General features: G+C 33.7%; 3 protein-coding genes across 6 annotated transcripts; all 3 read left to right on the top strand.

Annotated features, from left to right (window-relative positions):
- The first annotated feature begins 611 nt into the window (after positions 1-611).
- LOC8284721 (transmembrane and coiled-coil domain-containing protein 4) lies at positions 612-23,724 on the top strand. 4 transcript variants are annotated; one of them, XM_002533763.4, is made up of 15 exons: positions 617-1,113; positions 1,218-1,299; positions 1,389-1,955; positions 2,210-2,378; positions 2,542-2,694; positions 3,330-3,427; positions 3,553-3,644; positions 4,193-4,263; positions 4,356-4,491; positions 5,066-5,125; positions 5,262-5,344; positions 5,422-5,498; positions 5,594-5,664; positions 6,356-6,413; positions 6,574-6,990. In XM_002533763.4, the coding sequence occupies exons 1-15, from the start codon at positions 812-814 to the stop codon at positions 6,694-6,696; spliced, it is 2,142 nt and encodes a 713-aa protein (XP_002533809.1). In that variant the 5' UTR covers positions 617-811; the 3' UTR covers positions 6,697-6,990. The 4 variants fall into 4 exon arrangements, with proteins under 4 accessions (XP_002533806.2, XP_048230192.1, XP_002533809.1 ...); XM_015728128.3 differs by having other exon boundaries at positions 1,083-1,113; positions 1,397-1,955; XM_002533760.4 differs by lacking the exons at positions 3,330-3,427; positions 3,553-3,644; positions 4,193-4,263; ... (5 more) ...; positions 6,356-6,413; positions 6,574-6,990 and adding exons at positions 19,721-19,835; positions 19,928-20,059; positions 20,157-20,216; ... (2 more) ...; positions 23,073-23,139; positions 23,229-23,724 and having other exon boundaries at positions 612-1,113; positions 2,542-2,566.
- On the top strand, positions 7,817-12,018 carry LOC8268607 (28S ribosomal protein S29, mitochondrial). Its single transcript, XM_015728129.3, has 7 exons — positions 7,817-8,453; positions 8,548-8,714; positions 9,016-9,227; positions 9,724-9,978; positions 10,112-10,198; positions 10,578-10,750; positions 11,376-12,018. Exons 1-7 carry the CDS (start codon positions 8,089-8,091, stop codon positions 11,485-11,487), a joined length of 1,371 nt encoding a protein of 456 aa, XP_015583615.1. The 5' UTR covers positions 7,817-8,088; the 3' UTR covers positions 11,488-12,018.
- On the top strand, positions 13,191-17,387 carry LOC8268606. Its single transcript, XM_048374236.1, has 5 exons — positions 13,191-13,530; positions 14,297-14,463; positions 15,015-15,084; positions 16,758-16,851; positions 16,940-17,387. The coding sequence occupies exons 1-5, from the start codon at positions 13,332-13,334 to the stop codon at positions 17,058-17,060; spliced, it is 651 nt and encodes a 216-aa protein (XP_048230193.1). The 5' UTR covers positions 13,191-13,331; the 3' UTR covers positions 17,061-17,387.
- Positions 23,725-24,150: the final 426 nt, after the last annotated feature.

Below are 24,150 nucleotides of genomic sequence, written 5' to 3'. Positions count from 1 at the left end.
TAACTATTTAATTGTATTTTTTTAATGATCTTAGAATAATTTAGAATATATCGGATAAAATTCTCATGGACGGTAAATGCTATTTTAAAGATCTTAATATTAGTAAATATAATTGTGATAAATTTAAAAGAATTGAATGAATTTGTAAAATATATTTAAAGTATAGATATTTTTAAGTAATTAAGTCTTTTTCTCGTTATGCTAAAAGTATTATGAATAGCTTCTTTATATATATTAAACTTTTTATTATAAAGAGTTATATTATAAAAGGACACTCTAATATATTTTATATTTTTTAAATATAAAATAAAGAGTCAATTTAGCTCTCTCTATATATGGAAAACCAAACTTTATTCCCTAATTTATATTAAGTAAATATATTATAAATTTATATGCATTTAATTTAATTAATATTTTTAATTTTTATTTGTTTAATGATAAAAGCTATAAATAATATTAAAAAAATAATATTTATAAAATAAAAAAAATAAAATATAAAATATAAAGAGTGAATTAAATTTAAATAAAAATTATGCTGATTTAGAATATAGAGCAACATTCGGATGGTCCGACTCCTTTACGTGCTCTAACTCTCATACGTTGTTAAGCCCACAGGGTAACGCCAGTTACTAAAAAGACATTAAGAAATTAAAGGCATAAAAGCGACGTCGCCTGGCGCAAAGTGCCGCGGTTACTGCGTGAGCGTAACGACCTGGGATTTTTTACTTGAGCATTGAAATAGCGAACGTGACATTCAAACTGCTCGGTTTGAAATCTCAGCATAGCAAGCAAAGGAAAAATCTTCAAAATCATGCCGCCGACGACAAAGGCAACGGCAACGGCAACGGCAACGGCAACAGCAACAGCAACAGCGACGTCGTTTCTGTCGCCAACGCAGAGATACGCAGCTGGAGCCTTATTCGCCATTGCACTTCACCAAGCTCAAACCCATCAAACTCGACCTCTTGGCTTCTCTCCTGACGTTGACCCAACCGAACCACAACAACAAGGTGATCGTACTAGTTGCAGTAGCAGTAACAGCAGCGACTCCGTATCCGAAGATCCTGACCTCTGGGTCCACGAGACCTTGGGTCTCCTCCGACCGGTTTTCAGGTGCTATTTCCCAAATTTTTCTTTTCTTCATCGGATTCTCGATTATGTCAAAATGAATGTGAATTGGTCCAAATAAGGCTTTAATTAATTCGCTTATAAAACAGATTTCTAGAGATTGATTCTAATGCTTGGCATGGTCTCGAGGAAACTGCTGGGTCTTCTCCAGCTAAATATCATGTTGGAGCAGTATGTTTGTTTGCTTTCTCATCATTTTAAATTTAAATTAGGATTTTAACATCCTCTAATTTGTTGTATTTTTTTTAATCATGTGCTAGTTTCTTAGGTTGCTCGCAGAAAATAATGATGATGATAATGCTAGTTCTTCTCAGAGTTCATCCGATCAAGAACTTGCTTTGTCTAAAGCTGTTGATGTTATGTCACAAAACATGGAAACAGCTACAGTATCTTTTCAATCTAAGAAAGAGAAGCATAAGGAGTATGAATATGAATGTCGTGAAAAATTATCGAATAATGAGGTTCAGTCCGATAATGAAGCAGCCAAAGAGCTATTAGAAACTGCACAAGAGAGTCGTGAGAAGTTATCCTCCGCTCAGGTGGAATTGAACTCTGATGTAGCCAAGGAGTCGGTAGAAACTTTGAAGGAGAGGGATGGTGTTTTAGTTGGTGTAAGTGGAGTTGATGAGAAACCTATTGAAGAGGAAAAGATGCTTAGTTATCCTAGGAAAATAGCTGTTCTTTATGAGATTCTTTCTGGTTGTTTGGCTGATAAACGTGAAGATAATAATAAAAAGTATACAAGGCGAAGAAAAGGTTATGATGCTCGACATCGTGTGGCTTTAAGGTTACTGGCGACATGGCTGGATATCAAGTGGATTCAAATGGTTTGTTATACATAATGAATTTGTTATGATTCTTTGTTTCACTTACAAATTGTATAAATGACTATTTATATTTGTTAGGTATCTGTAACCCTTGGCTTTTTAATTTAATGAGTTTGCATCAAAAGAAATAAATCATACTCTAGCTTCATATTCTTATTTTCATAAATGGCCTCTCTTAAAAGAAAAAAATGTGCAGCCATCTTGATTATTTATGGCTGCATGTGTTGTTAGCTAAGGAAGCATATGCTTTGCAGGAAGCCATTGAGACAATAATTGCTTGCTCCGCAATGGCTGTAGCAAAGGAGGAAGAATCAAAGGAAGAAGCTAGTCATTCAACTAAAAGCAAATGGGCTAAATGGAAGCGTGGAGGCATCATTGGTGCAGCTGCAATAACTGGAGGAACCTTATTGGCTATTACTGGAGGTATAAGAAACTCTTACAAGTTTGCCTTTCAAAAAAAAAAAAAAAAAAAAACTCGTTACAAGTTTTCCCCACCTTGGCTTAATGGTTCTGCACTCAACTTGAAAATAATACCTTTTTTCTTTGTTAAGTGATTCTGACTTTTATTTTTATTTGTATTATACAGGACTAGCTGCCCCAGCAATTGCTGCTGGATTTGGCGCTTTGGCTCCAACATTGGGCACTCTTATCCCTGTGATTGGAGCAAGTGGATTTGCAGCTGCTGCAAGTGCTGCAGGAACAGTTGCTGGTTCTGTTGCTGTTGCTGCATCATTTGGAGGTAAGCACAAAGCAATTAGTACATTCCTGAGGCTTCCAAAAGAATATCCTCTACCTAATTTTATTTTAGTTTTAATTTACAAGGACGAAGCAAACATCTTTGACTTTTTCGTTGTGGTTTATTGTGTACCAATTAATTGTATGCTTAAGAAATTTAGTAAAAAAAAAAAAAGAAAGTTTTTTAAAGCTTTAGGAGTGAAATAATTAATAGCAAATTTCTTATATAGCACTGACTAACAAATATATTTTAAAAAACTATATGTGGTATCAACACTTACTGTAAAAAGATTGGTTTTACGATTCATTTGTAAGAGACAACTAAGTTTTAATGTTATAGATGTTTTAATCCCCTTTCTAATAATTATCATGGAAATTTAGATCTCTAGCAAAATTTCTTATCTTCAAATAGTTCAAGGGACTTTTCCTGCAGAGCTGTTCTAGATCGAAGTGATCATTTGTGTCCTTTAATTCTCACTGCATTTGGTATTTTCTCACATAAGGAACATATCTCTTCATATATTATTATTTCTAGAATATGCAATGTCCGATTGTTTGGTACTTTGGTTGAAATGTCTCAAAGCGGCATGATGGAGAATATACTTATGCCTTTCTATTGTTACTTTTTATTCAAGCCAGCTGCTGGAGCAGGGCTTGCTGGCACCAAAATGGCCAGGAGAACTGGAAATGTTGATGAATTTGAATTCAAAGCTATAGGGGAAAACCATAACCAAGGCGTGAGTTTATAAAGCTTCCACATTTCTCTAACTAAAACTCATACCCAGACGCATTTACCTTGTACCATGTATTACTGTGCAATTTATGAAGTTAAACTTAAATTTTAATTGGTCTCTTCTGTCAGCGACTAGCAGTTGAGATCTTGGTCTCAGGCTTTGTATTTGACGAGGAAGATTTTATAAGGCCTTGGGAAGGTCAAATTGACAACTTGGAGAGGTACAGACATCTAAAACTGCTGTCTTTATGTTCAAAATATTTCTTCTTTACGTGTCCGTTTTATCTGAATCACCAATATGAATTGATACTTCTAAGACTTATTAGTCAACATGAGCAATTGCCCATTTCACTTTTGCTCGTTCCCTTCTTTTCAGGTATTATAAAAATGTTCTACTTGATTTTTATTGTTTGTGTTAAATACTATATCTTTGGAACATGAAAGTGGAAATCATTTTATAATGGAAGAGTCAGTGTGCTATTATCACTTGTAATAAGTAAAAGATTGTCCACCCGCAGGCAGATTTCTATAAATTGCATTTGTTGTTACGTCCCATGATCTATATCCACAACATGATGTGTTATTAGTCATTATTATGGTGTAGCAAGTTGAATGGAAACATTATTCTTCTGAGGCATTATGATCTTTTGGCAATATATGTACTGCGGTTGCTTACTATATTAGAAAACCAAACCATCTTTCTGAAGGTTTATGGCATTCAAACTAGATTGCACAAGACATGTCTCTTATGACTGATATTTTTTTTTAGGTATGTGCTGCAATGGGAGTCTAAGAATCTAATTGCAGTGAGCACTGCGATTCAAGATTGGCTCACTTCAAGTAATTGGTTTGGACCCTATGGCTGTTAGCATTGTTAACTAAGTTAGAAATTATTTTCTTCATGTTTTTGACATTGCTCATTCTTGCTCTAGGTATTGCATTGGGATTAATGAAGCAGGGTGCAATGATGACTGTCTTAAGCACGCTTTTGGCAGCATTGGCTTGGCCAGCAACATTACTCGCAGCTACTGATTTTATAGATAGCAGATGGTCAGTTGCTATTGACAGGTTAGCTTCTCTTTATGGACTGTGAGTAGAATATATGATGGGAAGAGGGGAGAAATGCCTTCCCATTCCGTACATCTTTCTATGTTTACATACTAGACATCCTAATTTTATTTTCCTGAAAGGAACTGAGTATGACCAAGTTTTTGATATCCATATCCCTACTCTCTTATGAGTAAAAAAAAAATGGATATATTGAAATATTGGTGAAATTACAAGTAACTTGGTTTGTTCGTCGATAGATTTTAATTTCGAGCCTTAGAGACGGCTATAAGAAGGCTTCTCATTTATCACGTGGATTTGCAGCAGGTTTCCATCTATGATTAATTGAAATTTATTGTTACTTTCTTGTAATAAAATTCAAAATCTCAAGAATAATGACGATTAAGCAACACATCATAACTGATATCTTGCCAAGAAAAAAAAATAGTAAGAACATACCATGTCCACTCTCGATCGATTCAACAAATCTAAAAACCATGGTTACGATTGATGTAATGAATGCAGCTGGCTAGCATAGTACTTTCCTTTTTGATTCTTTCAACTGGTGTTGTACTGTCTGCCAATTTTTCTCTAGATCGGACAAAGCAGGGAAACTACTTGCTGAAGTGCTATTGAAAGGATTGCAAGGAAACAGGTATGCAACTCCTAATTAGCTCCCAATGTTGCCACTTTAGATTGTAATACCCTAAAAACTCTCTATCCCTCTGCCACTCAGCCCCCGAAATGAAAGCTAAGAACCCATGTAATTCTATTTTCTACAAATCTTTCAGGCCTGTGACACTTGTGGGTTACTCTCTTGGAGCTCGAGTGATTTTTAAGTGTCTTGAGACTTTGGCTGAGACTGAACGTAATGGTAATGTATGTTTGAACGTTTGAAGTGTATTTTACAATGCTGGCTCACTCCTTATGTGATTCTTCTGGACACTGCAGCTGAAGTTGTAGAAAGAGTTGTTCTGCTTGGAGCCCCCATCTCTATTAAAAATGAGAAGTGGGCAGCAGCAAGAAAGGTGATTGGCAATTCTTTATTGACAGCATTCTTTGCTATTTCTACGTCAGTTGTTATCTTCTACAAAAGACTCAGTTTGCTTCTGCTGTTTTCCAGGTGGTGGCTGGGAGATTTGTGAATGCATACTCTACGAATGATTGGATTCTGGGAGTTGCTTTTCGTGCTAGGTATGCATTATATGAATCTAGCAGCCTTTATATGTGGGAATTATGCTATTCGCCATTTGATGATTCAATTAACATCTACTTATCTAAGCAATTTGATGATCTCATCAATAAATTAGACACAGGAAAATTTAGTGGGTTTATTTGGACAACTTATCCCCAGCATTTGGGCTTAGCCTACTCTAGTTTGCTGGCCTTCAATTGTTTTGTGTTACTGGCCATTTCTGTTTGGTTGGTGTAAAAATTTATTAAGATCATGCGGATGTGCTTGTTTATGGTTAGTGTACTCCCATTATGGCAGATGATTAACATTCCTAACTTTGGGCAACCTTAAAAGTTATCGTTTGAATTAGCTATGCCTCAATGCTTACATCCCGGTATGTCCTATCTAAAAGCAAGATATTGATTGTATTATTTATAATCCTTATTCTTGGTTGTACAGTCATTTTGTCCCTGCTTTTTGTCAAACTACCCAAGGAATCTTTGCAATCAATGGAGACTATGAAAGTTGGTATACATACTATTTATTAGGTATTCTATGTTGGGGAGGGAGGGAGGGAGATGAAAATAGAGTATTAGCATCCAAGCTTTCTCTAACACTGAAAATTAGTATTTGTTGCTTCTGAAAAAGCTATATTGACCGTGAGCAATAACTTCTTCCGTTTAAAAACTAATAGTTTCCTTTTATTAACAGCCTGCTTACTCAAGGATTAGCTGGAATTCAACCAATTGATGTTCCAGGGATCGAGAATGTATGTTTTTTTTTTCTTTCTATCCTTCGGATTCTTTTTGTTTGTTATGATTATTATTTGTTTTTGTGTCTTCCTCCGCTTCACACATGCGGTTTTGGTTGCAATTCCATTTTATCAAAGGCCCTTGTAAAAATTATATGTATTTGCTCCTGCTCTGCAGATTGATGTTACTGATATTATTGAAGGCCACTCTTCATATCTATGGGCTACACAAAAGGTTTTAGACAAGCTTGAATTGGATGCATATTATCCTGTTTTCAGGAGCTCTGTCCACTACGAGTAGTAAATCTCGCGAATTCGGTTGAATTCTAAATTGAAATTAGATTCTTGCTGCTGCAACTCACCGGTTGAGAATGCTTGGGAGTGTTAGCATCTCACTGCAGGAATTCATGTTTCTGGTTCGAGCTAAGCTGATTTCTGTTTCTAATTTCCACTATTTGATTCTTCTTTATTGTTTCTTTGAAACATAAATTTGATTCATTTTGTTTCTCCTCTTGTGTATATATTATATTATTAACTAATGCCTTTACAACTTTTGTAAAGGGAAATGTTGAATAAATCCACATCTTAAATCTCTCCCCAGGTTTTTGCTTGTTCCATGCAACTACTCTCTATTCAGCAACAAGGAGTAGTTTAAAGGTATGTGTAGCTAAAATACTATTAAAATTGTGGCGTGCTTAGTTAATGATCTTGAACAAATTGGAACTATAAATTTCACTGATTAAATAGATTTTGTAGCCTAAAAAACTTTATAAATATAACTAGTGTGAGTCTTTCTAATGTATTATGGACATATGATACAGTTTTAAATTTTAAATTTTAATAATTTGTTAACAAAACAAATATTAAAAATCAATTATTTTTATTTATTAATTATTTTTATAATTAATTAATAATATTTGACGATTATAAAATTCACCTATATAATTGTAACAAAAAAGTATACAAATTAATAAATTATTTAAATAATATTCGATTGTAATAAATTATTTAAAATAAAGAGTACTGCGCCACACACAGCAGTTTACATGCAACTCAATGGTCCATTTGTAAATGATTTTGGTGATTCATATCCAAAAGTTAAAAAATGAAAAAGGGATAATATGAAGTAGTGTTTCAAATGGGCAAATTATTATTCTATTAAATAATATTTGGCTTTTAAACTCGTGAGCCACTCCGAATACAAATTTATAGAGTAGTTTGTACATTAAATACTAGTAATTAAATTTAAATATGAGATTTATAGATCTAAGATATTTGTTTTAACATATTTTATTACATAATAAATTTATTAAGTTTATTATAAAATTTATATAGATATAGATATAGGTATTACGAACAGTAAATAATATTTTTGTTTCGAGTTTGATTCGATAGTAAACAGTTAATTTGAAACCAGCCAGAATTGGGCTCGGCTTAGTTAATTGCAGTCATACTGCGAAAATCCAGGGAAATGAAAGCCTAACCTAGCTCTAATTTCTTCCTCCTTCCTCCTTCCTCCTTCCTCCTATCTATCACTTTCAACGGACGCCGCTCTTCTTTTCTTCGTTCCTCTCCTGCTCTCTGTAAATTTTTCCTTTGTTTTGGAGATCTATGCTTATGAACTTGTAAATTAAATTTCTACTTGTAAATTTCGAAATACATTATTGTAGGTTGATGGTTTTTATAGAAGAAGATGCTAAGGTTAATCGTAAGAGCTGCATTAAGAAAACCCCAAAAACCCAGTTCTCCAATTCCTTCGGTATCTTCACTGTATGATCAGAACAATCATTTATGCAGTTACTACTCTTCCAAGCCTACAAAACCCAACAAGAAAAATGTCCAAAAATCCAAACCCAAGAAACCCTCTGAAGAACCCGCAACCGCCAACGATCTAGAAGCTTCCCTATTTGACGACGGCGCCACACGCGCTCACCGTCTCGCTGAGGAGGAGAATGTGCCTTCGCTTGACGTGGGTCCTAATGGTCGTCCTCTTTTCACTTCCACTTCTTCACTCTCTCAGCTCACTCGTAAAGATAGCTGTACCTACTTCAAATTCAGGTCCCATGCCAATATATTCTGTAATCTGTATGTCTTTTTTTTTTTATTATTATTGTTTTGTGTATGAATCTGAAATGGGTTGTTTCTAATTTAGTGAGGAAGGACTGAATGAGAGGTTACCGGAGGGATTGCCAATGGGGTTGGTGAAAGAGTTTGAGGAATCAATGCGAAGAGCTGTACTAGTTCGTCAGAGTTTTTTGGATCTTCGTGACAATTTCAGACGCATTGTTGATCCTCCCTTGAGTTCCTCTAACGGAAAAGGTCTGTACTCTTATGAGTTATGGAAATCATTCCTGTCTTTTGATTTGTACTAATTGCTCATACTTTAGACTTGCTCAAGATATTTCAAATAATGCATCAACCAACTATATTGTAGGCAAACAGTTTAATGATGGAAAGGTTTTACATTCTCTTTCCTTCTGCTTTGTGATTATTGTCTTGATCTCCTATCCTTTCGCAAACATGGAGTATTTAGCTCACAATTCTGCACACACTTATCCAGTTGGGTGTGCATTGTTAAGATTAACAAGTTTGATACATGTTATTTTCTCCATATTTTCAGGTCCAAAAGTGCGGAAGCAAATTGTATTAGATGGTCCTGTTAGCTGTGGAAAGAGTATTACTCTTGCAATGCTTGTTCATTGGGCTCGTGAGGAAGGATGGTTAGTGTTTTATGTACCCACAGGACGGGATTGGACTCACGGCGGGTTTTTCTATAAGAACCCAGAAACTGGTTTGTGGGACACACCTGTACATGCTGGAAGTATTCTCAAGGCAAGAATTCTAAATCTTTTTACTTCAAGGTGGAAGTGAATTAAGGTTAATGTATTATAGACATGCTGTTTTGTTCTTTTCATTTTATTCTCGACATTTGTAATTAAATTCTCAAATAAATATTGATGCCTTATGGAGATGAACATCCTAGGAAATTGTACATGATGAAACCATTATCCATCAGGATGGTTCTTTCTTTTACTTAGCATGTCATTGGCTGCAATGAGTATGCAGTATCAGCAACTATCATGTCCATAAGTACTTAATGCTGTTTTAGAATTTCCCATCTGCCATCCCTCAAAAAAAAAAAAAAAAAATTAGAGAAAGGAATGGGGAAGCAAACTCTACCTAGTTAGTGTTGATTCCTGGAGATCATGTGGAAGATTCTTATCATTCACTTGTTTAATATCTCCTTTTCTTTTCATTTGATACTATCCTGGATAGCACATTGTTCATGCTCATGATAAATATTTTTTTCACTGGTTAATCTTTCCAGAGTTTTCTGAAATACAATGAGTTACATTTGAAGCGATTACCATGTCATATATTGGATCCTGTGCCACTGGGAGAGGGTGCTGGTGTTGGATGGATGAAAGGAGTTCAGTCCATGCCAATTCCTGAAGGCTCAACATTATATGACTTGATTCAAATTGGAATCAAGCACACACATGCAGCTGTTGGTACAGTAGTTCGTTTGAGGAAAGAGTTATCACTTGTGACTGATGTTCCTGTTCTCTTTGCAATTGATCAAGTAAGATGGATTCTGGTTTGAGTCACCATGCTTACATTGTTGTGTTCTTGATGATTCTTTTCATAAAATTTCTATTACAAGCATCCTAAGTAGCTGGGATATTATTACTCATTTTTTGAATTTACTTTTTCAGTATAATAACTGGTTTACATTCAGCGAGTATGAAGAGCCAGTAACAATTCGTTCTTGTCGACCAATACATGCTAGGGAACTTGCAACGGTTAGTATAGCTGGTAATCATTTCCATTTATTGTTGAATTTTGTGCTCTCTCTTTAGGAAACTTGAATTTCTTATTTTTTTTAAAATTTTTTATGGATTGACATTTTCTTTTTCTTATAAATAATTCATAGTTAAGCTGAGCACACTGTATTCTTTTTTCTTTTTCTGGAGAACTCATCTTCTTATGGTTAGAGTCATCTTTATTCATGTGTTATGGATTTGGCTCTCATGATTTAGTGGTCTTCTGCTGTGAACATGTTGGATTGTCATTTTATTTTTCTTTCTTTTTTTAAAAAAAGAAATTTCATTATCTGTCTAATATTTTATGCATGGTTACATTGAAAGATCAGTTATCTGAGAAGCTATTTTGTTTTTTTAGGTAAATGCTTTTAGGTCAATGATGCATGATGACATGATGGTGGGTGCTTTCTCTCATTCAACTGCTGTTGGAAAGCTACGAAAAGACTTGCCAGATGTTCCTGTAGATGCTCGTGTCGATTTGCCCCGCTATAATTTAGATGAAGCAGCCACTGTTTGCCATTACTACCTTAGGTATGCAAAGAAACTTATGTTTGCCTGGTTGGCAATATTGTTGGCGCGAAGCGTGCAACTTCACTTCTTTTTTCTTTAATGTTATTTCTTCCATGAGGTCTAATATCTATATATTTTGAAATTTACAATGTTGTCCTAAGTTGGTTTCTCATATGGTGGCATTGAGGACTCAGCAATTAGTCATAGAGCTCTTTACCATGTTCATCGGATAGTTCATAGTTTCTGTGAAGATCTTGACTGGTTGGATATTTTAAGTTTGTTAGTAATTATATAGTAAGTATTATGGTTAAATGTTACTTCCTTTGAGGATTGTATGAAGCAGGTTATACCATATCACTTGAAAACAAAGATATGATAAACAAAAGGAACTAGATAACAAATTTGACCAGAAACCTTATCCAACGTAAAATGCTTAAAGAGTATTTTAATAGCTTATATGCAATATATGCTAGATAATATGTGCATTAAAAGCTGCATGTCGTCTTACTGGAAAAATCTTAAATGAAAAGAAAGTCTTAGTGTGTCAAAATTGTTATTAAAGCTGCATGACAGTACCTAATTGTTTAATGCTTTATTCAAACTGGTCCTATGTCTGATTATCTGTTCTGGATGTTGTTACATGCAGACAAAGGCTAATACGCCGTGAAGCATTTTCAGAGGAGAACTGGAAGAAGGTGTATTTCTTGTCCAATGGAAATGGGGCAGAAATGAGGTGGTTAGTTCCTTTGATGCGGTGACATATGAAGATACTGCATTTAGATACATATAATGACATCATTTTGGGACGACCATATTTTCATTTTATCGCCATTGTCTCCATGGGCTTGACATTTCCTCCCATATCTTAAAGTCCTTGATGTGAGATCATAACGCAGTTCCTCCTTTCTTTAACCCTTAAAATTGTGATGATAGCTGGCAAGAGTTGCAAACTGGAAATCTGAAATTTTCATCACTTGATTGATTTACTTGATCCAGATCATCCTTACAACCCGGGTATGATCAGTAAGCGTTTTTGTATGTCTATTGTAGAAGGGTGTTTCCTTGTAATAATGGTGATTTTGTTTTCTAGGCCTAGATGAGATAGTCCTGTCAAAATAGGAATTACATTACAGCATTCATGTGGTGTGTTTGTGTTTTGTCACAACTTCCATGCATTGCCATTCTAGTTTAGGTTATTTGAGATGGTTTCATGATGTTGAACCTTGACTGATGAGGTTTCCAGATGAGAATAATAGAAAATATGCCAGTACTCTCAAGGATTGAATCCATTCTTTTGCTACAATTTCTGGTTAACAACCAGTTTTTGAGATGATTTCTGGTCACGCTGAAGTATCAATTGAAAAGACTCAGAATTTACGGTTCAACCAAAGAAGCCAAGTGGCTTAAATCAATTCATGAAATTCTAATACAAATTCTAGCGGAGGCGCCATAGCTACTGTACCTCCTAGTAGGACTGCGAGATCAAAAAAATGTATCATAAAAGCAAAATTGATGGAGCTCAAATGGTAGAACCTAGTTGCCATTCCTTTCGCAAATCTGATTCAGTCCAATGTATTGATGGTGAATGACATAATAGGACTGAAATCCCCAAACAAAATCCCTGCCACCATTGGCATTTCCGCCTTACAAGTATTCCTTCTTTGCCCCCACCAATCACCATTCGTGATTGTGCACGCAAGAACCATGGGAAGAACTTTGGACTTGGCCGGAACCGACCGCGGCTGATAACCAAAAAAGAGCCAGAAAAAGACCCAATCGATAACATTGACGAAAACACACAAAAAACACCTAAGAACGGTGACACGGAAAATGAGGAAAAGCTGAAGGTACATGCAACTCTCGGTGGCAGAGGCCACCAAATTCTACCTCTTTTGGATGCCTAAAAAAAAGAAGTGAAAGCCTCAGAGTGGGGTAGTTTACGCCTATTAGATTATAGCCATTAAATGTCAACTTTTAATTTCCCTATTAAAACTTGATAACTTCATTACTTAAATTTAAAATCAAATTCCTTTTCATTTACTAATTATTGATGATAATTATCTCTTCATATAAATATTAGGCAAAATATAAAAGTAGATCATAATTACATGCCTAACTCCTAAAGTATCTTACTCAGGCCTTTAATGTTTGAAAAACAGTTCAATTATACCCTTTCATTTAAATTGCCATTGGCCGAAAGAAGTTAAATGAACTGTTTTGAATATTGGGCATGTATTTACAATTTACAAAAAGAATTTAGGGCTTATCCGCATTTTTTATCTATTTATTTTTCTTAAACCAAAATAAATATAATAATTAATTTTTATACCTAAAGAAATATATAATCTTTCAATATTATATGTAATTTTCAAAAAGAAAACCTCTTATTTATATATTGTTAAATTAGTTTTTGTGTATAAATATAAATATATTTAGATATTTGTTATATTTGCCTGGTTGACTTGAACAAGGGAGGTCGAGCGAGGTCTTGTATAAACGACGTCATTTTTCTCTTAGGTTGTGAACTGGCAAAGTTTCGCTCTTCTTTTTTTAGCTGTCCAATAAATAAGTAGAAGACACAGAAAAAAGAGAGGGCATTTTGATGGATAATAGGAGTAACAGAAAGGAGGAAGAAGAAGAAGAAGAAAATGAAAATAAAAATAAGAATAAAAATAAGAGAGTAGCAGGAGGAGGAGGATTAAAAGGAAAATCATGTAAAGGATATTTGTATTACTCTTCAAATCTCAAATCTAACGGTTCCAATCCTCGTTGCATCGGCATCCCTCGTTCTCTCAATCAAGGTTACCTTTCTTTTACTGTCTTTTTTCTTTCTTAGTTACTTATATTTGTTATGTAATGTTAGATTTTTGATGTGATTGCTACTTGCTTTCTGTGACCAAAAGTTCTTGAATTTTTGGCCAAGTTTTTCTTGATTTCTTGTGTAATTATTTGTTTTCTTGGATTTGGGATCCTTCTATATGATTTTACAATGAAAAGAAAAAAAGGAAAGGTTAGATTATGGGATTTCCTCATTTCTATAGCTGCACCTTTATAAAATAAATAAGCTTTTCTTTCAAATTTTCCTTAATACATTTTCTTAGATTTTGTTATGTTGCAATTTTATGTTACTTGCTATTGGCTCCTTGTGGGGAGTAGTGGCTAGTCTGTTGCGGCAAAATTATGGTCTCAAATACTCTTTATACTAATGCCTTGAATACAAATGGGGTATATGTGATGTGTTCTTTCAAGAATTGGGATTATTGATATATCACTTGGGAAAAAATTCTTTTGACAAATGCATTAGATGAGAAAAACTTTAGGCTTCTAATGTATCACTTTAGGAGGGTAATTGTTCAACTTATAGTAAGACCTTCAAACTCAATAATGTGTGTTTGTATATCTCTTTTGTAAATTGAACCTTTTCCTACTCTGTAGTAATATGTTTCAGTCACCTGTACAACCTGGGTGTGCGGAAGATTGCTTATACTTACTATCTCCTTATTACATGCTTGTTTTAATGAAATATCTTTTTTTTACATATGCTGATACCTTAAGTTTGATTATCAGTTCCCAATTACACTGTTGCACAGTCTGAGGTCGAAGCTTCTAAAGAGAAGCGGTCTCTTGTAGATTTTTATTATGCTTGTGCTGGCTACTCAGTATATATCAGTAAAGATCATTCTACTGAGAATCAAGTCACTAAGACACAACTGCCAGTCTGTGTTGGCCTTGAGGTCTCTCTCTCTCTCTCTCTCTCTCTCTCTCTCTGTACACATGCATGCACACGTATTTATGTGCCCTTGCACTTTGCTTTTTTCTTTTTGAGGGAATATGTTTTTATTAGTCATGGTTTATTTCAGTGGACTGAGTGCTGCTGCTCGGCACCTGTAGTTTATATTTGTTTTGGTCTTGTTATTCCTGTTATTTCAGGAACTTGTCATGCTTCACTTTGGTTTATGGAGGGATATTACCTGCATTTTTATAATGCCATCGCCTATAAGTAATCTATTTGAACATATAATTTCAGTAGCTCATGTTATGTTTAATTGGACTTTAGTCCAGATTGTTTGAATAGTTACTGCAATTTGAGAGTTTGTCAAGGGAGTCATTTTGTTCTTCAGTTTGCTGTGGCTAAGAGATTCTATTTGAAAGAAGTGGATTAGGCAGTGGCAGTGGGCTATGTGGTCTGGCTGTCTTCCACATTGTATCTAAATATTTTGTGTGTATTATCACTTGTTTCTTAATAACAAGAAAGTCGCTAGCTGGTTGACATGAGTTTTTGCAGCTTTTAGTGGATAGAAGAGTTGGTAGTGCTAATACTGCATCTGCGCCGGCTCCTGTTCATGGTAGAGAAGGTATGGATAATAATATTGTTTATGCATTATTTTAGGTGATGTTTACTAAATTCTATGTATCTAGACATGTTTGCTTCATATAATAGATTGTGAAATCTTTTGAAGAATGATAGCACTAAACAGAGTTACGATGAGCATTTTTCATTTTGCTCAATGTAGTGCTATGTGCTAGGTTGATCTGCCTCATAATAAATAATAATGAGTGACAATCTGTCTCATTTAAAACAATACTGAAGGACAATCTCTCTTGAAACAATTTTTTGCACTTGCATATACATATATGTCCTTGTGCATGTGGGTGCGCGTTTATGTGTGATATATAAATTATGCGAATTCTATTGCTATATATATCTCATGTCTCAATATTGTGTATGGAAAGAGGGATGCAGGTTAGTTAGGGGCACAGGTATTCAATTCTCAAAAAGTTCATTGTGCTATATTTCATTCGATGAAAGTCTTCCATGCATCATTAAAGTTCTTTGAGGATCCATTTCCTCTATTTCTAGAACTAAATGTAATGAGATGAATCTCAACATCCAGTGGATTGTCCATCTCAATATTTCCTTGCCTACTTCTATATAATCATGCACAAAATTTAATTTAAGTTTGTTCCAGAACACCTCAACTCAAAGCATGACTTCTTTAGTATCCTCGAGGCATGAGAAGTAAGCAGTCGATGTAAAATTGTGAGAGGGTGGGGCTATCTTGCTTGTATTTTGGAAATTGTTAAGGAAAATCGAATTAAAATGGTCTCCGTTGGTCCTTATTAGAATCTGTTATGCAAAATAAAATAAAAAGAATAATAGTATGGTTTTTGTTCTTTTGGTCGAGAATGTTCACTAGAGCGAGTCAGGGGGATTCTACCGACAGCTGCTTAATTTAGCACTGTATGAAGGTCTATACTGTTTTGAAGATTGAGAATAGTGGAAATTAAATACTTTTAGCACTTTGGGACAACAGATGAAGACACAGGGAGAAAATGCGAACATGTTCTTTTAGTAGAGCATAGTTGAACTCCATGGCTTCGCTGCGTGCTTCACTTCTAAGGTTCTGTGGAGTTTTAACAGAGGTTGCTGCTACAGGTGTTATCTGATCTGAAATTGGAAGAGGATAATTTGGGCTTTTTCTTTTCTGAGAAGGAATATTTTGGACTTTTCAGATGAAAGTGAAATAGCTGATTCTCAATGGTTTGTAAACTTAGTAACTCTAGTTAGTTAAATATGTGTCAATTCAAGGCTATTTATCCTCTTAACTTGGGGGCGGTTTAGCTGTGAGTGTCCATGTGCAGACTTGCTGATAAAAAGGAGATTCTCATGCACAAGACAGTCTGTTTTGCAATATATAGTTATTTAGGGATCATATGATTCGATGGAAATCATTTTAGCCAATAGGAACCAGTCTTTTAGCTCTCGGTTTTCTTATCTTAGGATTGAAGCATTAATTTGTATCTGTGGGTTTACTGCAAATGGTCTGAAACATATGACCCCAAATATCTCTACTTCTCCTCTGAATACTCTCTTTGGGCCCAAAATGATTACTATTTCTTTTTCCATTATTCTAAACCATTCGATGTATAGACTTTAATAATGTGTTCAAGGGTTTATATTCTCCTGAGATGATTTTTCTTATATTTTCATGTGCCATTTAACATTTTGGTTTTTGTTTTCTTGAAGATGGCCGAGAACTTCCTCAGTCTCAGCCTCAGACTCAGACTCAGACTCGAGCACATAAATCGGCCCATTCTACAGGAGATGACTTCCTGAGCAGGCAAGCAAATTCTTTAAACTGTCAGTCAAGGCGTGTAACTGCGTCGATGGAATAAATCTTTAAACATTTAGTTTTTTCCAAACTGCAGGTACACGAGGAATGCAAGTCTGGTTGCATCCGGGGTGGCCAGAAACATGCGAAAAGTGGGAAATTACGTGAAAGACAGTCTGGATGACATTTTGTACCCATACAGAAGACGTCCAAAGTGAGGCTATTAGTTCTAAATACCTGAAGGAGACAAACTTGGCTATAGATGAAGCAGAGTCATGCCTCATGTGCTATTTATATTTGGTAATGTGATTTCTCTCCTAACACCACTTTGATCTCTGCCCCCACTCTCTGTTATTGATGGAACAAGGGGGATAGTGGTACAGGGAGAAAGCTTATTGTTCTTTTTCCCTATATTAAGATATTATGGTTAATTTTGTCTATTGAATTGGTAATGTTTAGCCAGATGGAGTAGAATGGGATGGCAGAGCTCCTTTTTGTATTGATGCAATAAACTTATGATCTTCAAATATATGATTATTGTCCAATGATTAGTACATTGCACCCACATGCCAGTGATATTAAAATAGAAATGATTCTTTTTGGTTTGGATAAATGGAGATAGAAAATTGAAATTGAAATCACAAGTGATGAGAATATTATAAGGAAAAAATAGTTTTTTTTGTTAGCTTAAAAATTTAAGGAAAAGATTTAAACTTTTAAAAAATCAAATATGAAAAGTAAATTCTTGAAATGTTAAAATTCTTAAGTTTTGGATATTATGAATTTATAATATTTAATTAAAATAATAAATTACTTTTATAAGGTATTTTCTGTTTAATATAAAATGAATAGTTGAGATTTTATTATAAAATCTTAAGTCATTCAATATCAATTGTCATATTTAATCACGTTAAAGAGAATATAATTTAAAAATTAAAACATTTAAGTTTTAATTATAAAATTGAAAATATAAAAATATAAAAAAAATTAAGGATTCTCTCATATTCATCTTCATCGTTAATTTAGATTTAGTGACTGATATTTTATTAGATGATAAATAGTAATAATTTAATTTAGATCTAATGGCTAATATTTCATTAGACAATAAATTCTAACTATTAATTTTAAATTTAATGGTTAAAATTGTATAAAATATCTATCACATTACCCCGTAATTTAGAGAATTTTAATGTTATAATCAAAATCTAAAGTAAAAGAATCTTAACTATGTTTTTGACACTCTATACTTATAGATACGACAAGCAACAGGAAAGACCGAAAGGATTCTGTTGAGGTTGAGGTGTGAGCCGATTTTGTCAATTCTGCAGCAACTGCACTGCCTGTCTGTCTCTTTCTCCTAAGGGACTGAACTGGTGAAGTTGCTAGGCCAAATGGGTCTACCATTTGGGCCATATCATATGGTGAAAAAGACTCCTTGGAGGACTTTTTTAACTTCTTCCAATTCAGTCATGGCCGAAGCACAACTTGTTGGCTTCTAAGTAAATATTTGGAGAATAGAGATAGCTGTTAATCCAGCCAAAGAGTGTTAAAAGAAGAAAATTATTCTAGCAATCCGCTATTCAGAAGTGTTAAGCAGACATATTATTTGCAAGTTTTCCATATTTGTCCAATAACAAGTGGACTAAAGTATATACTATATATCTTCTTACAAAATTTTAATCTCTTTTAACTTGTAACATATAATTTCTTCAAATTCTTAACGATATTTTTCACCCAAACCAATTGAAATAACATTCTTTGGAATTGAAAGCTTCAGTTTCTTTAATTTTCATAGAATTTCGACGAATTTATTCAAAGAATTTTCAAAATAATGGAGCAAAAACACATTAAAAAAAAAAAGATTAACAACTTGAAATGATAGAGAAAATGTGAATTCTAATGATGGAAAAGAATGAAAGAAACAAAACTGAAATGAGAAAGAAAAAAAAACAAAAAAGAAGGCAAAATACATATAGCACGCAAAAGGGTCCATGACACTCGTTGATATACTAAAAGGACACATAACATACGTATAAAATGCCACACTAGAACTTTTAAAATAAAATGTCATATATAGCATGTATTTAAAAAAATAAAAATTTATTATCTTTCATAGCTAATATCATTTAAAAAATAAGAAAAGATGAATAATAAATAGAGCTTTAAATGTAAAAAAAAATGCTTAGAAAAAGACGACAATAACATTTTATAAAAATAAAAATGCAAAATTTAAAATCTCGTAAAAATGAAATTAAAAAAATATAAAAATATATAATATATAATTTTATATATAATAAATGTATATTTTATTCAGGTGCGCATTAATCACAGTTTGGATAAAAGAAAATTATGTTTGAAATTAGAAGGATAAAAGTATGTAATAGAACTTATTGAGGGGGAATTTGTAATTATCCAAGAAAGATAAAAAACAACGAAGATGGAGTCGCTTTTGACGCCATCCATTATCCAACAAACGAAAGAATACCCCGCACGTCTCCGAACTATAAATAAAATAAGATAAAACAATAATATTAAAATTAAGGAACTGCTGCTGCTGCTGCTGCTGCTGCTGCACGTTTAACATTCATTCAAATTCCCACGAATCCAATTCTCTCTCAAATCTCAATCTCTCCTTTTTCTTTTCTCTTGCAATTCTTCTCATCCGATTCTGTTTTTAGCATTCCAATTTCTATCAAATTCCATTTTATTTATTTCCTTTTCGATAACAGACATTTTAAAGAATACTCAATCTACCCATTTGAAAAATTTCTCTCATCTCATCTCATCTCATGTCCGCCGCTGCTGCGGTGGTTATTAGGGGAGTGGGTCAAATACGGGCCAACTCTGGAATTCATTTCTTACGTGGGAGTCGTCGTGTTGGATTTGGCGCTTTGGATTTCGATCCCTTCGCTTCAATTTCTCCCTGTAGGCAGATTTCTCAGTTTGTAAAGTCTAATGGACGGCGAGTGTTTCTCGTTGACACATTAGCCCTTGTAATTTCCTTTTCTTTATTTTTTGCTTCGAATAATATATGTTGCTGAATTTGATTTTGTTAATGTTTGTGTATTTGTTGGTGGTTTTATAGGTAAGGAGATTGGAGGCACAAGGAGTGCCATCAAAGCAAGCAGAGGCTATAACAGGAGCAATAACTGAAGTTTTAAATGACAGCTTGGAAAATGTTTCTCATTCTGTTGTCTCTAAGACTGAGATGCAGAAAGTATGCTTCTTTTCTTTTTCCCCCTAATTACGATTAAAATTATTATTGTTGTTATTTTTTCTAATTTTGAGGTCTGTTTGATGTTGGTGTATGCTAGACTGAAATGATTCAAGAAACCAATTTGTCCAAATTCAAATCTGAAGTCCAGAGTTCTCAGGTATGACTGGCTTGCTATTTTTGATTCCATTGATCTTCTTAGTTACATATGCGTTTTGTTTTGGGGCCTAGATTTTACATTTCTATCTAATTGAAATTGATGGGCTTTGGATTTGACTGTAGTTTACTACTATATTAGATTGATCTAGGGGAACGGAGGCTGTTTTTATTCTAAATGGTGGATCAATTTATAGCATTTCAGTTTTTTCTTTTCTCTACCTAAAATTTTGAAAAATTTATAAATGGCAGATCTTTTAACTGCTTCAAACCAAATGGTGCACACAAACACTTGTTGAGCAGCAGGAGCAAACCTGCTATAATTAGAAAAGAGACAATTTGAAGTGTATGTCTTATATATGACATCTCCAAGTATAGCTTGAAGAATCATTGGAATCTACACCATGATGGAAGTTATTATTTCTAAATGGCCAGATAGTTGTAGATTCATCAATGCCTGGAAAAGAACCTGAATGATCTTTCCTTCTGATTTTCTGGCGGTGCTAGAGAATTCCTTATTATTTATTTCAGGATTATATGAACTAAACTAGGGTCACAATCCATTCCAAATATATTACAAATGCTCTTGGCAAAGTTGCCTGAGAGAACAATTAGTCCGCTTTTATTGTCTATCTGTGGTGGTTGACGTACTAAGATTAGCTAATGCCCAGCAATTAGAATATTAGGATTCTCATTTGAATTATTCGAAGTTGATTTCCCACTCTCGTGCTTAAACTTTAAGATTGAACCGTGAATATAAATAAATAAAGGCCACATTGATGAATTAGTGCTGAGCTAGTCATCAACATATGACATATTGGCATATCTCTTGTATGTTATTTCTTTAATATAGATGGATGGTTATTGACTTTGGAAATTGTACCACATCTTGTGAGTTGATTCTTGATTCACAGAATAAGGATTTTCATTCTCTATTTTAATCTCAATTTGATAACTATAGGACATGATAGATGTGAAATGAGGAGCATAAAATAAAATATTATGATATTAGTTTCCTTTATTGAATTTGCTCTTGAAGGGATCACATATAAAATCCATATTCTTTAGTATCTCAATTAGCAAAATCTAATCTAGCTTAATCAAAATATTAATGTTTATTGGATAAATAAAATAAAGATAAAAATAAGAGACCATTGGACCTAAATAAAGTTTTCTACTCTTTATATTTAAATATAAGTAAAGATGCTCTTTAAAATAAAAAGCATCATTGAGGATGCTCTTAGAATGCAAGTTTTGGGGGACCTATTGGATGCTATTTATCAGATCCCCTATAAGTGAGTGAATTATTTCCAGTTATGTTGTGCAAAGCCTTGTTCAATGAGCTAAGCTCAAAGTTTCATCTAGAACCATAGTTACATTTGGCACTAGAATATATTGAAAGCTTTTTCTTTCAACTATAGTAGCTTTCCATTGAGACAATCCAAGTAAACAGCCCTTCTAAAGAATACTTCAAGTGTTGCTTAAGATGTCACCATGTTTCATTCTTCAAATCCTTTTGAGTCCATCATTGAGGAAAATGAATTAGTGTCCTACTTCATTCTTGTTGCTTTTGCACTACCATCATAATCTTTCCAGGTAATATTTATCCGTCATTCCTAGACTTATCAGTGATGCAGATTATTGTCCTTGAACTTAATTCTTCCCTTGATATATCATATACTAATTTGAATATCAACAATGTTTGTGATACCAAAATCCGGTGGCTGAGAGTGTGTAACAAAGAAATTCGAGGAGTGCTGAATTTCGTGTAGCAAAGAGTTGAAATACCATTTCTGGATTTTCTTGGAATCTACCAAGAGAAGTAGGGAAGGGGAAGGAAGGAGCTTTAGACAGAATGGGAGGGAAAGGAACACTTTCAATGTGGGATTCAACTTCGTTGAAAGGTTTTGCCATTCCCAGTCTTGTGCTTTTGTTTTAGTATTTTAGAGTGATGGTGTACTTTTTGTGGCCTTAAATAGAGGTTGCCCGGTTTGTGATATCAGATTGGATGAGCACAAATCTTCTTCCTCAGCATCACCTTATTTTATGGCATTTTACCAAGTATTTGCTGGTTTTCAATTTTATTCTCTGAGTTTGAGATTGATTTTCTAGTTATATTGATAGGTTTTTGAGAATCTTCCTCCATTATTATGTAAATAGGGTGATTGACCGATTAGGGATGAGAGCGAAAAAATTATGGTTAAATAAAAATTTACATTGATATGTAATTAAGAGTGAAGGTGTTTCAAATCTTCTGAGCAAATATGCTCAAAGAAAAAACTAGTATGAAAAGCATAGGACCTCTAATTTTTTGATGATGATGGTAATACTTTCTAGAGAGATTCAGTTACATGTTTAGTTACTTGATAAGTAAATTAGATGTTTTTACTTAGTTTTCTATGCTTGTTCTCCTTAAAATGTAATGTAAACAACAAGGAATACACAATGTTCAAGCAATTGTTCATCACTTATTTCTCTTTTAATAGACACTAAAGTTCTATGCATTGGTTCTCTGAAATCATCCGAATAATATATCCTACAGGAGCATCATTTTTCTTTGTTGCAACATGAGACTGAAAAACTTCGGCATGATATCGAGAAGATGCGCAGTGAATTGAGGTTTGATTTATAAAGTGACCCTGCCAGTTAAGTGTGTTTTACAGTGTCAAGTTCCATATTCACATTACTGAAAACGTTGATTATGATACAGGCATGAAATTGACAAAGTCACTGCTGGTCAACGATTGGATTTGAATCTTGAAAGGGGGTACGAAAGTGACTAACAACCGGTTTCTTTTTATTTCCAAAGGCTAATTTATTGACATCGTATTTGTTGCCTTGTGGTTTATAACAAATGCAGGAGGATACGTGATGAGCTAGCAGACCAGAATGCTGAAACCTCTAACCTTACTAACAAACTTGATAGGGTGGGTATTTTTAATGAAATTGACACCTTTGTGAAGTTTAGATGATCACATTCTTTTTTCACATCTTTCTTTGGTATATAATTTTCCAGGAAATACACGCATTGAGGGCCCAATTAGAAGCTGCAAAATATGATGTCATAAAGTACTGCATAGGTACTCTTGTTTCCATATCTGCAGTTGGTCTTGCTGTGCTCCGGATTTTGATGTAGACTTGTAAAACTGATAATATAAGTGGTTGCATTACCCAAAAGAGCAAATTATAGCTCATTTTTTAGAAGCTATTTTTTGCATGCAAAGTGTTAAAATAGATATGAGAGAGAATTCAAAGTTCTCCCCAATGTGTTTTTCGTTGTTGTATCTTTAAAAAGGAAAAGGAAAAAAAAAAGAAACACCAAAAACAGAGCTGATTCAGATGCATGGTGCATTCTTCATTAAGGGATATAAGATGAGGTCCCTTAGTTTCTGTTTAGTTTTATTTGATGTGTACTTGTGGGCTTAACAGTTTACTGTTTTAATTAAAGAGGAATTTATATTGTATACCTCATTTTTTAAATTAATTACAAAAATACTTCTTGTTTTTAACTCTATTAATTCTTTACGCTTTTAGTTTTCATTTTTACATTTTCATTTGCAAGATGGCAGCTTGCTTTTGGTGGATTAATTCTTCCCACACTTATAAAGCTTGCATTCACATCCTCTTCTCTCAATTTGTTTCTCACCTTTCTAATTGGTCAACTTGTGCTTTAATAAAATATTTTCTTATAAAAAGATTAAAATTAATTTTAAAATATTTTTATTTAATTTTTTATTTAAAAGTTATTTGCTCTTTTTTCTTATAAATAAAAATAAGAATACTAATTAGTATGTTTGTTAATATAGTTTGAGGAGAAATTTTTAATCTGTATTATTAGATAATATTTATAATATTAGAATTTAAATGATTTATAAATCGAAAAGATAAATGATGGCAAAACATGTTAATAGAATTCAATCTCGATCCAGCTAATATTA

This window comes from Ricinus communis, chromosome 5 (genome assembly GCF_019578655.1).
Source record: "Ricinus communis isolate WT05 ecotype wild-type chromosome 5, ASM1957865v1, whole genome shotgun sequence".
Lineage (NCBI taxonomy): Eukaryota > Viridiplantae > Streptophyta > Magnoliopsida > Malpighiales > Euphorbiaceae > Ricinus > Ricinus communis.
This window is presented reverse-complemented; position numbering and strand designations above follow the sequence as displayed.

What these genes read in the sequence shown, in the direction of transcription:
- LOC8284721 (XM_002533763.4), top strand. Translation starts at nt 812, where the DNA reads ATGCCGCCGACGACAAAGGCAACGGCAACGGCAACGGCAACGGCAACA. An exon ending in TGTTGCTGCATCATTTGGAG is followed by an intron (nt 2,695 to 3,329) that starts GTAAGCACAAAG and finishes TATTCAAGCCAG; the next exon opens with CTGCTGGAGCAGGGCTTGCT. An exon ending in CAAATTGACAACTTGGAGAG is followed by an intron (nt 3,645 to 4,192) that starts GTACAGACATCT and finishes ATTTTTTTTTAG; the next exon opens with GTATGTGCTGCAATGGGAGT.
- LOC8268607 (XM_015728129.3), top strand. Translation starts at nt 8,089, where the DNA reads ATGCTAAGGTTAATCGTAAGAGCTGCATTAAGAAAACCCCAAAAACCC. An exon ending in TTCTCTTTGCAATTGATCAA is followed by an intron (nt 9,979 to 10,111) that starts GTAAGATGGATT and finishes TTACTTTTTCAG; the next exon opens with TATAATAACTGGTTTACATT. An exon ending in ATGCTAGGGAACTTGCAACG is followed by an intron (nt 10,199 to 10,577) that starts GTTAGTATAGCT and finishes TTGTTTTTTTAG; the next exon opens with GTAAATGCTTTTAGGTCAAT.
- LOC8268606 (XM_048374236.1), top strand. Translation starts at nt 13,332, where the DNA reads ATGGATAATAGGAGTAACAGAAAGGAGGAAGAAGAAGAAGAAGAAAAT. An exon ending in CCCTCGTTCTCTCAATCAAG is followed by an intron (nt 13,531 to 14,296) that starts GTTACCTTTCTT and finishes TTTGATTATCAG; the next exon opens with TTCCCAATTACACTGTTGCA. An exon ending in GGAGATGACTTCCTGAGCAG is followed by an intron (nt 16,852 to 16,939) that starts GCAAGCAAATTC and finishes TCCAAACTGCAG; the next exon opens with GTACACGAGGAATGCAAGTC.